Raw genomic sequence first — 13,082 nt, 5'->3', positions numbered from 1 at the left:
ATCTTTGTGCTGAGTATTACATCACTCCATCTGTTAAACTGATGTTACCTGTACAGGTGTTCAGTGTACTGCAATGTCAGGTGTCCAGGTGATAACGGAGCAACAGGAAATGGTTTGTTCAAGAATGCAACGCATTGCTTCACTTGGGAATTGAAACTATGCCCTTGCAATAATGAGTGTGACAGCTTAACCACTAGGGCACAAGATTTCACACGCACCCTGTATGGTTGTTGTACATACCATCTCTACAATGGTGCAACCTTTGGTACAACTACAGCAATGTCTAGAAAAGTAATGAAACCTTGATGGTGACAAGAACAACAATAATCCTTTCTATTCTAGGCAGAAAGCCTGAAATTTGGGGGAGGGGGATAGTCGTTTACATCTACCCCAGTACACAACTGGTACTTAATTTATCGACCCTGTAAGAATGAAAGGCAAAGTTGACCTTGGCAGATGAAATACCTATTTCTTTACTACCCACAAGGGGCTAAACATAGGGAACAAACAAGGACAGACAGACGGATTAAGGCAATTATATCGACCCCAGTGCGTAACTGGTACTTAATTTATCGACCCCGAAAGGACGAAAGGCAAAGTCGACCTCGGCGGAATTTGAACTCAGAATGTAACGGTAGACGAAATACCGCTAAGCATTTCGCCCGGTGCTGACGATTCTGCCAGCTCGCCGCCTTCAAGAACAACAACAATGACAACAAGAAGTGGTTGTGCTGACACTAAAATCTTATTCAGTTACAAATCTTTTATTAAAAAATAATTTAATTAATCCAATGTTAAAGGTTTGAGGCATGGTTTCAAGACTGAAATATTAACGAACATTACATTAATTAATGAGTACTAAACATAATTGCTAGTTTTATTTTGTTTTTTGTTATTTTGGTGTTGCAATTGATGTTGTTGTTTATGCTGTTACTGGTTTAAATAGTAATAGTGGTAGCAATAGCAATCGTAGTTGTTGTTGTTGTTACCATAGTGTTAGTAGTTAAAGAATTCTTTAGATAACACCAATTACCGTTCTTTGTTCAGTAACCAAATTGGAACTTTTTGTGTTTCCCTACTCACCTTCCTTTTTCACCTTTGATTGCAAATCGTTATTATTTGAAGATTAACCCTTTAGCATTCGGATTATCTGTTTCACGTTGCTTTGAAATTAATTCTGGATTATCTCATAACTCCGAGAGTCTGACGATGTGATTGTTCATTTTTACAATGACATTGTAGGGTAAGTGTGAGAGGCTAGATCTGGTCAGCTTGAACATCAAACAGGTAGAATATCTGGACCAGATCTGGCCCTTTTTAATGCTAAAGGGTTAAAGTTGATTTTACTGGTTCATGTTTGTTTGGTACCCTTTTTTTGTTTTTATTTTTAATTTTTTGTTTGTGTTTTTGAAACTGATTTCTTATGCAATGATTTCAATATGAAACCCCTAAACTAACACCTTCCTACCAATTGCAATTAGCCTTTGTGTGACATCATTGCATTCCAGGTGACAGCTTGCTACCTACCTGATTGATTTCAGTAGATTTTATTTTCCGATTTTGCTGCTGCTGCTGTTGTTGTTGTATGAATATCCTTTCTTCTCCCGTTTCTTTCACAAAACTCCTTCCGCTCTCAACTTTCTCTACATTTTTTTTCTCTTCTTAGATGTCTCCTCTCACTCATTCTAACCATTATCCTTGTGTGTGTGTGTTGTGTGCTTCCTTCTATCAAATGTCCTCAGTGTGTGTGTGTTTGTGAGCATGTGTGTGTGTGTGTGTGTGTGCCTGCTTCTCTCAAATGTTTCTGTGTATGTGTGTGTGTGTGTGTGTGCGCCTGCTTCTATCAAATGTTTCTGTGTGTGTGTGTGCCTGCTTCTATCAAATGTTTCTCTGTGTGTGTGTGTGCTTCCTTCTATCAAATGTCCTCAGTGTGTGTGTGTTTGTGAGCATGTGTGTGTGTGTGTGCCTGCTTCTATCAAATGTCCTTAGTGTGTGTGTGTGTGTGTTTGAGCATGTGTGTGTGGTGTGTGCCTGCTTCTATCAAATGTCCTCAGTGTGTGTGTGTGTGTGTGTTTGAGCATGTGTGTGTGTGCCTGCTTCTATCAAATGTCCTCTGTGTGTGTGTGTACCTGTATGTATTAATTTACATTACATGATGTCTATTTGTGCCTTGGAGTACTTCTGCTGTCTCTATGTGTGTACTTTAGAGGACGTCTGTGTCTCCATGATTCAGTGTTAATTACATCTACCTGTACCTCCATGTCCTCATGTGTTTTGCTTTGTCTCTCTTCCTTCCTCTGTCTCCATGGCTCAGTCCATGTGTCTATGTTAGTAAAACCATCCTACATGTAGATTTTGTACGAAATACCATTTGGAAAAAATCAATATTGTTTCATTATTTGTGTATGTGTGTGAGTGAGAGAGATATCTGTGTGTGTGTAATGTCACCATGTATAATCTGTGTGGATGTGTATGTTTAGTGGATGTGTGTAGTGGCCTACATGTCTGTATGTATGTTATGTCACTAAACATTTCCTTGGCTGTCATTTGAGATATATTGTACCCTCTCTGTAGTATAATACACTTGTCACAGTGTGTATACTTTACTGTCTACATTCTAGGTAGTGTATATATATATAAATTTAATTAGAGAATATGTTAACCTCGTAAAGGGATGGTTGCTTCTAATTTGTTAATAATAATAATAATTAACTGCCATATCCCCATTTTCTTCTTTTAACTCTGTGTGTGTGTGTGTGTGTGTATTTGTGTATATATATATACATACACATATATACATATATATATAAATTTAATTAGAGAATATGTTAACCTCGTAAAGGGATGGTTGCTTCTAATTTGTTAATAATAATTATTAACTGCCATATCTCCATTTTCTTTTAACTGTGTGTGTGTATATTTGTGTATATATATTTATATACATAAACATATATACACACATTTGATAAAAGGGACACCAACAATCATCAGTTATGTTTCGCCTTTAGTCCCTAATCTAGCTCAGCCCAGAAACTGTTGATATTTATGTGTGTGTGTGTTTGAATAATGCAGTGAAAGCAACTCTCTAGTAGAAATGTTATCAATATAACATTTATATATGTTGTTAAAAAGCGAGAGGCTGCAGTTTTTGTTTAGGGAAAATACCTTTAAAGACATATTGTGTTAATAAACAACACAGTGTGATTCAGACTTGTGCGAAACAAAATCGCCCCCCAGAAGTGACTCCCTGAGCAACAGATGCATATTTTGCCATTGCTGTGGCTTATCAATGTCAGGTACTTGTGTCACTTCCGAAGCGAAATCAAATCAGCCGTCTGAAGTATATAGAGATAGTGTTTAAACTATACACTATCTGCATGCATATACACATATATATATATATATATCGTCTGAGAGATTGGTGTCAACATTTATGATAAACAATATACAAGAGGAAGTGGTATAATAATAACACCTTTATATATATATATATTATATATATATATATATATATATATATATATATGCTTTATTTAAAGCAGCAGAAAATTCAACAAAACATGTTACTCTGAGTTTCATGTTCCCGTTCGTCGGACAGTTTTTGCTAGAAACTGTCTGACGAACGGGAACGTGAAACTCAGAGTAACAGGTTTTGTTGAATTTTCTGCTGCTTTAAATAAAGCATATTACTCTACTCCTGGTATTTGAGTACTCTTTTTTCCACCTTGTTTCACATTTATGTGTTTACTCCGGTATATATATATATATATATAATATATATATATATATATATATATATATATATATATATTACAGAGATGTACTTGCATATCAACGTCAAATAAATTTAAATGTTGAAGTGAATCTAATGGTTTTTGTGCGTTTCTTAAATGGCTTATAAACACCTTCCACACTGCAACTGTTTTATATATATTATATATATATATATAATATATTATATATATATATATATATATATATATAATATATATATATATAGTTATGGCATGTTGTGTTAAAAACGTAGTACAGTATAGAGTTCATCCACCTTCAGATTTACCCTATACTATCCAGTTGTGGTATTATGTGTACTTCCAGGTTTGCATTTGGGCTTCTGTCGTGTGTGAATAGGTAATTGAAAAAAATTGGAGTGGTTGGACATTTATTTTTTAGTCACTACAATTGTTTCCACACAACGTAGTTCTCCAGCCATGCAGGTACCTGATCATGCAACCGTTTCCCTGCATTATTAAATCTAATTGTGTTTCCTCAGGTGACATGTAAATATTGATTCCGTAGGTTCAGCTCTCATAATGCAGGGTAGCGGTTGCCTGATCAATTCCCTGCATATCTGGAGGACTACGTTGCCTGGAAACAATTGTAGGGATTAGAACTAAATGTCCAACCGTACCCCTTCTTGTTGTCTCCAATTTTTTCAATAGGTGTAGGAGGGGCTGTGTGGTAAGAAGTCTGCTTCCCAGCCACATGGTTCTGGGTTCAGTCCCACTGTGTGACACCTTAGGCAAGTGTCTTCTACTATAGCCTCAGGATGACCAAAGCCTTGTGAATGGATTTGGTAGATGGAAACTGAAAGAAGCCCATCGTATATTATACATATGTATATATTTGTGTGTGTGTTTGTCCCCCCAACATCCCTTGACAACTGTTGTTGGTGTGTCTATGTCCCCATAACCTAGAAGTTTGGCAAAAGAGACCAATAGAATAAGTACTAGGTTTACGAAGAATAAGTCCTGGGGTCAGTTTGTTCAACTAAAGGCAGTGCTCCAGCTTGGCTGCAGTCAAATGACTAAAACAAGTAAAAAAACAAAAGAATACTCACACAGAGTTACTAAAGAAACTTCTTAATTATTCGAGCAACCATGAGGTGTCATGTCTAGTCCCATATCATGGCATCACACACAAGGATCTTCACCAGCACCCTTGGGCCAATACCAGCCTTGTAAATAAAACCGGACAGTCGGAAACTGTACAGAAGCCTGTTGGATGGTTTGTAACCATGATTCCAAAGGTCCAGCTTTGTCACGGTTGCACACTGTCTTCCTGATTCTGCTTGTGTGTAATATTAAGTGTAGAAGTGGTATACTCAGCCCAGGTTCCACGGGAAGCTATTTAGATAACAATAACTGGCTGATAACATTAAGGCCAGTATAACAGTATTCTAAGGATGCTTGGGAGGACCCACTGTTTTTGATGCCTTTAAGTTTTTGATAACATTATCCCTGATAATAACTTCCACGTGTGTGTGCGTAAAATGTATTTAGTTAAAGATGAGTTATCTAATGCAGAAATATGCAAATTAGACTATCCACTACGGTGCTAGCTTAACTTAGGATAACTTTCTATATGTGGTGAATGTTCTATGCTGTTGGTAAAAGAAGGGAGCTGGGTACTACTGCTTCTCTGGTGAGGGTTCAACAAATCTGGAAATGATTTGTAAGGGGACACCACCCTGCCCTTTTTTCCTCTACACAACGAAGACACAGGATGTATTTAGAGTGTTATCCAATCCAGAGCATGGCTTTGCAATATTTGAGATTTATTGTAGTGATTAGGAAGGGCATCCAGCTGTAGAAACATTGCCAGATAAGACTGGAGCCTGGTGCAGCCTTCTGGCTTCCCAGATCCCCGGTCGAACTGTCCAACCCATGCTAGCATGGAGAACGGACGTTAAACGATGATGATGATAGGTAGGTGGATAGGTAGGTGGATAGATGAAAATGGGTAAATATCTACACGACCAACACTGGGGCAGCTCTCCAGTTTACCGGTTCCAGCCAAGCCGTCCAACCCATGCCAGCATGGAAAGCGGACGTTAAACGATGATGATGATGATGATGTTGTATGTCTTGCACCACTTGTGTCCCCCTCTTCTTCCTCCTCCTCCTCCACTGCTACTACTACTACTACTACTACTACTACTACTACTACTGCTACTGTATGTTCTTGTTGTTTTAGATAAATCAGATGGAAGAACACATGAAACAGCTTCTGGAATCGATTGGTCTGGCGTCGAGCCAGGAGGTGGACAAGGAGACCCTGACGTTCATCTACGACTTTGTCGAAAAGAACGGAGGAATCGATGCCGTGAAGAAGGAGATGGACCAGAAACAGCATCCGCCGCCCCCACCACACAGTAAGTACGGAGCGGGGGACAAACTACCTCAGTATACTCAGTTTGTGTGTGTGTGTGTGTCTTTCTCTGTGTATGTGTCTCTTTCTGTGTGTGTGTGTCTCTTTCTGTGTGTGTGTGTGTGTGTGTGTCTCTCTTTCTGGGTGTGTGTGTGTGTGTGTGAGTGAGAAACAGTTGACCACCGTCCCACAGTAAGTGGAGGTGGGGAGGACAGACGGCATCATTATTGTCCCTTTGTAATAAGAGTAAGGGTTTCTCTTCTCTTCTCTCTTTTATCTCTCTGTCTCTCTTCTCTTCCTCTCTCTCCTCTGTTTCTCTGTGTGGATCAGAAAGAGCTGACCATCACCACAAAATGTTGGGGCAAAATGCCTCAGCGTAGTTTGTGTATATCTGCATCTCTCTCTCTCTATGTAATCAGAAACACATTCTTACCACAATCTGATCATAGACTGTGGTGATGGTGATGATGCTGCTGGTAAATATTCTTGGAGTTCGTTATGGGTTGAGTAGTAACGGTCTGAGTGGTGTGTGCATGTGTTTCTGCCTGGGTGGACATCTGGGTAAATAAGTGATTGTTCGCTGTATTGTACTGCCGGCGTCACCGGAGTGGAGTGCATGGCCAGCGTCGCCTGGAGTGCACAGCCAGCGTCGCCTGGAGTGCACAGCCAGCGTCGCCTGGAGTGCACGGCCAGCGTCGCCCCAGTGCACGGCCAGCGTCGCCCCAGTGCACGGCCAGCGTCGCCCCAGTGCACGGCCAGCGTCGCCCCAGTGCACGGCCAGTGCCACCGGAGTGCACTGCCAGTGTCGTTGCAGTGCACTGCCACTATTTAAGCAGTGTACAGGTCATGAGTATTATGGTAGTTTAGTTCTGCTCTTGCAGTACTTTTATTGTTGCAGTAGTGGTGGGAGAATGGTATGTATCTGTTGTGATATTGGTGCCAGTGGTTATGGAAGTAGTAGTAGTGGTGGTGAGAAAGTACTGTTGCCTATACAGCAGTAATGTTTTGTGTGTAATCTTCTGTGTGTTCTCCTTTCAGCCCTACCACCTCGTCATATTGGGCCACCGACCCCAGCAAGGTCAGCTGCGCCACCACCCGTGCCTCCCAGTCGATCCACAGCTCCCGTGCCCCCGTCTCGTTCAGTGCCTACACGAAACACCACTGCTCCCCCGCCGCCGCCGCCAGCACGCTCCAACCTCCCGCCTCCCCCAAAGGCTCCTGGCGCTCCGCCGCCTCCCCCTCCTCCCCCTCCACCGCCGCCCCCTCCTCCGCCACCCCCCATGCAGCGGCAGCAGTCTGTGGAAGGCAGCGATGCCGGCAGCTCGCCGTCCCATGGCTTACCCCCGTTACCCCAACCCGGAAGGTCCGAGCCGGACGGTGGCAGGCCGAGTTCGGGCGATTCAAATCGATCGGCCCTGCTGGACGAGATCCATCGTGGAGCACAGCTGAAGAAGGTCACCCCCAACAGCTCATCGCAGCCGGCGTCTGAGGACAAGAGAGGCAACCTCATGTGTGAGATCCGCAATATTGGCATGAAGAACTTGAAACCGGTAACCTATGGCTTGCTTTCTTTCTTTCTTTCTCTCTCTCTCCCTCTTTCTCCCATATATATATATATATATATATATATATGCACACACACACCTCCACCTCTCTCCCTTTCTGTCTTTACCTCTTCTCTTTCTCTCTCTATCTTTCCTTTGCATTTGTTCTCTTGTTTAGCTCAGGTCAGTCCTTATTCAATAGGCTTAAGATTAAAGATTGTCTAGCAGTGACCATCAGGGTTAATTTTAAGCCAATTAGATGGACATGTTCAAATTGGGCCCCACACAGACACTTGAGCAGAGGACACCATGATGACTTTCTATTATTTCATTGTGGCTAATGGTGGAATCTCAAACCCTCAACACCTTTTGGTTAGGACTGGTGTACTGCACAAAGCATAAAACATCGATCTTCAGTTTTTGTAGAGTAGAGGACCCCATTGACAATTATCTAATTGGGCCCCACACTTACTAGCGCTGGCCCTGGTGACCATCATGTCTTATTTCAAGACAGACCCTGTATTTAGGACCACAGTATCCAAAGTGTCTTTAACTTTCTTAACCCTTTTGTTACCATATTTCCATTGAGATACTCTGTGTTTCTTTCAATTAATTTTAAATATAACAAAGAATTTAGTAAAATAACTTCGTTATCATTAAGCTAGTTTTAGGAACATAAATTGTGACTAAGGTTTGGTGGAAGATTTTAATTCAGAACTTATGAAAACAAGACATTTGTACTCAGTCAGAGGCAGTTTCAGCCAGGTTGGTATCAAAAGGATTAGGAATTGTTTCTCTATTATATATTTTAACCCTTTTGTTACCATATTTCTGTTAAGATGCTGTGTTTCTTTCAATTGATTTCAAATATAACAAAGAATTTAGTAAAAAAATTTCGTTATCATTAAGTTAGGAAGATTAAGATATCATTAAGAACATAAATTGTGACTAAGGTTTGGTGGAAGATTTTAATTCAGAATTTTTTAAGCAAGACATTTGTACCACAGAGCCAGCAGCTGGATCGTACATCCTGGTTTACTCTAAACCTGGTTCTCCAGTTTCATTCCAGTTTCCCATCTTGTTATTCACACTCAATGTTTTCCTCGCCTTTCTCACATTTCCCTTCTTCACCAATCACCTCCACTCAATCCATTCCACTCCACTCCACCTACTTACTCCACTCCACTCATTATTTTCTCTACATTTCTCTCTCTCTCTACTCTTTCCTCCTCTCACTTGCAGGTGGAAGCCGGCACCCCGCAGTCCCCTGGCATTGAGGACACTGGAATTGTCGGAGCATTGTCCCGAGCACTGGCCAACAGAAAGAAAACCTTGCAAGGATCTGGTAAATAACATTTTCTATTTATTTATTTCTATTCTTACCAGACCCTGGCCGAACCGTCCAACCCATGCTAGCATGGAAAACGGACGTTAAATGATGATGATGATGATTCTGTATGTGATGGCGGTGGTGAGGAGTTAGTCTCTGAAGTCAGCTCTAATCAAAGTGTTCCACTCCCAGCTAGCCCTGTCCCTCTCTGAAGCATAGTACATCTAGGAGTACAATATTCAAGGAGTCCTTCCTCTTTTTCAAGACACATCTGTGATTTGAAGGAGATTTAACTGCTATTCTTAGCAGGTTGAATGACCTTGTAGTGGTTCCCTCCTTTGTTGGTTGTGGAGAGGACGTGATTGTTGTTCTTGTTTACCTCCCTCCGCCCCGCCCCACCCATCAAACAGCCCTGATCCAGCCAACCTGTGATCAAAGATGATCTTGCCATGACCTTTCCAACTTTTTTCTTACCTAGGGCTACATTGTCCAGTGTGTCCTTCCATTTACATCAGTGTTTGATTTCTGCAGGATATGGCTGCTCTTTCTAACAGCCAAATCAAGGATCAAGCAAACACTATAGAGAGGTTCCTTCATTGGCCACACCCTTAAGGGTCTGTTGGTCAGTACTGTTCAGGGGTTAGCCTTCTGGGTGGCAGAATAAGAAGACTGGAGACGTTCGTCTTGATTTGCCCTCAAAGCATCACATATAACCCAAGTGATTGTTTTTGCTTTGTCTGATGACTGAAACAAGAGATACACAAAGGCTAAAGACCCCCTTCGGTTAGGAATGACCATGGGATTGCACCCAGAAAGTTCCCCTCCAAGGCACTGGTCCAGGTAAGCTTACAGAAGACCAGCATTCGAGGTGCCCGTTCATAGTAGCCTCCCCTCTCCATGCCACTGATGTTATCCAAGGGAAAGGCAAAGGGGCCAATACAGCTTGGCACCAGTGATGTCACAACTCGTTTCTACAGCTGAGTGAACTGGAGCAATGTGAAATAAAGTGTCTTGCACAAGAACCCAACACGCTGCCTGGTGCAGGAATCGAACTCACTACTATATATATATATATATATATATATATATATATTGCCAGAGCAGCCATCCGAGTGTGATCGTTGCCAAAGTAGCCAACTGGCTTTTGTGCCGGTGGCACGTAAAAGGGCACCATCCAAGCGTGATCGTTAACAACTTTTCCTTACTGGCCCCCATGCCAGTGGCACCCACTACACCCTTGGAGTGGTTGGCATTAGGAAGAGTATCCAGCTGTAGAAACTCTGCCAGATCAAGATTGGAGCCTGGTGCAGCCATCTGGTTGCCAGCCCTCAGTCAAAATCGTCTAACTCATGCTAGCATGGAAAGTGGACGTTAAAGGATGATGATGATGATGATGATGATATATACACACACACACTCACATGTGCTTGTGTGTTTGTGTTGTCCCCCACTACCATTTCGTAACCGGTTGTTGCTGCATTTCTGTCCTCATAACTTAGCAGTTCAGCAAAAGATACAGAGAGAATAACTACAGAAGACAGCGAGCTGGCAGAATCGTTAGCACGCCGCCGGGCGAAATGCTTAGCGGTATTTCGTCTGCCATTACTTTCTGAGTTCAAATTCCGCCGAGGTCGACTTTGCCTTTCATCCTTTTGGGGGTCGATAAATTAAGTACCATTTACGCACTGGGGTCAATATAATCGACTTAATCCGGTTGTCTGTCCTTGTTTGTCCTCTCTGTGTTTAGCCCCTTGTGGGTAGTAAAGAAATAGGTATTTCACCTATCGCTATGTTCTGAGTTCAAATTCCGCCGAGGTCGACCTTACCTTTCATCCTTTCGGGGGTTGATAAATTAAGTACCAGTTACGCACTGGGGTCGATGTAATCGACTTAATACATTTGTCTGTCCTTGTTTGTCCTCTCTGTGTTTAGCCCCTTGTGGGTAGTAAAGAAATAAGATTAACTACCAGGCTTTCAAAAAAAATTTTAAATGTCCAGTGGTCAAGGAACTGAAACAAGTAAAAAAAAGAAAACAAGAAAAAGAGAAAGATGTACCTCGCAAAAATCTGTTTGTTCATTTGTTTTTTGGTTTTTTGTTTTTGCAGATGGTGAAAGTGATGAGGAAGACAGCGATGATGATGAAAATTTGGACGATGATTGGGACGACTAAATTAGAAGTTGGTATTGAACCTACTGAGGATGATGATGGTGGTGGTGGTGGTGGTGGTGGTGGTGATGATGGAGATAATGGTAATGGTGGTGGTGGAGAAGCGAATGTCCTGCATACCAGATCCCTTTTTTTTTGTGTGTGTGTGTGTGCAGGACCTATATATTTTGCCTTATTAGTCTGCACACATTTGCTCATTGACATACTACTACAACCACAACACCAACTGTTACTACTACTACTATTGTTACTAATCACTGCAGGACAACCGCGAGAATATTCCGAGGACTTCTTCGACGTTGTCGTCAAGTGGGAAACGGTTTCGCTGCTCGTTCCCCCACCCCTTCCCCCTTCACTATTGCCACCACCACTTACAACAACAATAATACATACAATAAAAAAATATATAAACCAACCAGAAACTTCCAGTTCTCCAAACGAGTTCTAACCAACTTCTTTTTTTTTTAATTTTTTTTTTTTTGTAAATTTTTTTAAGAAAACCATGTATTTTGTAATTTCAATTTAATCATGACCATGCGCACCCCTACCTCCATCCTCGACCACACCAACACACACACACATCAGATAAACAGAAGCTTGTTTCCTTGGAAATAAAATGGCTGATGACAACAATAATAATAATAATAATAATAATGGTAAACGAATCTGTATTATAGATATTGCAGAAAGGTTGTTATACTCTTGGAATTGGCAGAACTTCAGAAGAAATATTTACCATGGAGGCAGGGGTTTGGGGTGGGTTATGGTTTGTCTTTGAGTCGAAGTGGTTTAACTTCAGTTGACTTTGTTTTATCGTCACCCCCCTTCTTTCAGGAGGGAAACAGTTGATAAAAGTTATTGCCTGTCTGAAAGAAACTATGGCAGATCACTTCTTATTGAAGTGCTTACCAAAAATGGACAAAAAAAAAAAATTGGTAGTTATTATAAGAATGTAAAAATGTTTAAAGAATAAATAGAAAAAAAAATTTTTAAAGCATTGATGCCCCATCTCCATAATGGCCAAAATTTGCTGCTCTGGAAATACTACAAATGGAATAAAAGAAAAATATATATATATATATATATATATGTGTGTGTATATATATATATATAGTCATATATGTATGTATAACAAAATAAAAGTCATTTTAATCAACAACAAAAAAATTATTTGAGTAATTGACCGGAAGGGTAGGAGCTTGTCCCCCTCCCCCCGTTACTCCTCTTCCTCCCACCCATATCTCCCCCCTCTTCCCCTCCCCTCCGCATTATCATTGTAAATTCTTCAGAAAAGAATTATTTTGTGTAAAGTCTGGTATGTTAAATTGCTAGAACTTAACAAGAACAGAGGAGGGGGGGAGATGATTTTTGAAAAAAAAATGTTTTATCGAATCCAATTAATTGAAATTAATTGTTAGTTTATATCTGATGCTTTTTTTGTTTGTTTGACATTTTTTGCTCTGGGTATATACTACACACGCACCCACGTATATATGTGTGTGTCTGTGTGTAATATATATATATATATATATATATATATATATATATATATATATATATATATATATAAAAACTCTGTGATGTTATCTGCATGTTAGTAAGAGACAATCTTTTATCTTTCTGTGGTTAGCAGACAATTCATATAGACAATGGCATACAAACTATATATATATATATATATATATATATATTGGTAAAAACGGTAAGATAACAAAAGAAAGAAAGAGACCTCAATATTATGTAAATAGAGGAAATTTATCTGTAAATTAATATGTTACCATTATACAATAGCCAATCTCTTAGATGGCCAGATAACCGAAGAGATGGTGTTGTGGATTTCCACTTCGGCATCTGAAACTCAGAGTTTTATCTTGACTATTGTATAATGGTA

At 40.4% G+C, this 13,082-nt stretch overlaps 1 protein-coding gene across 4 annotated transcripts in view; it reads left to right on the top strand.

Moving 5' to 3' along the window:
• Positions 1 to 12,560, top strand: part of LOC115221330 (neural Wiskott-Aldrich syndrome protein) — a 61,460-nt gene extending 48,900 nt beyond the window's left edge. For 2 of the 4 annotated variants that reach the window (XM_029791500.2, XM_036510646.1), the window contains 4 exons: positions 5,977 to 6,154; positions 7,189 to 7,700; positions 8,937 to 9,039; positions 11,130 to 12,560. In XM_029791500.2, the coding sequence (XP_029647360.1) occupies positions 5,977 to 6,154; positions 7,189 to 7,700; positions 8,937 to 9,039; positions 11,130 to 11,194 (858 nt within the window). In that variant the 3' untranslated portion in view covers positions 11,195 to 12,560. Of the gene's footprint in view, positions 1 to 5,976; positions 6,157 to 7,188; positions 7,701 to 8,936; positions 9,040 to 11,129 lie in introns of those variants that run through there. The other 2 variants (XM_036510647.1, XR_005002734.1) reach the window with 2 other exon arrangements.
• Positions 12,561 to 13,082: the final 522 nt, after the last annotated feature.

This window comes from Octopus sinensis, linkage group LG18 (assembly GCF_006345805.1).
Source record: "Octopus sinensis linkage group LG18, ASM634580v1, whole genome shotgun sequence".
In the NCBI taxonomy this organism is placed as follows: Eukaryota; Metazoa; Mollusca; class Cephalopoda; order Octopoda; family Octopodidae; genus Octopus; species Octopus sinensis.
This window is presented reverse-complemented; position numbering and strand designations above follow the sequence as displayed.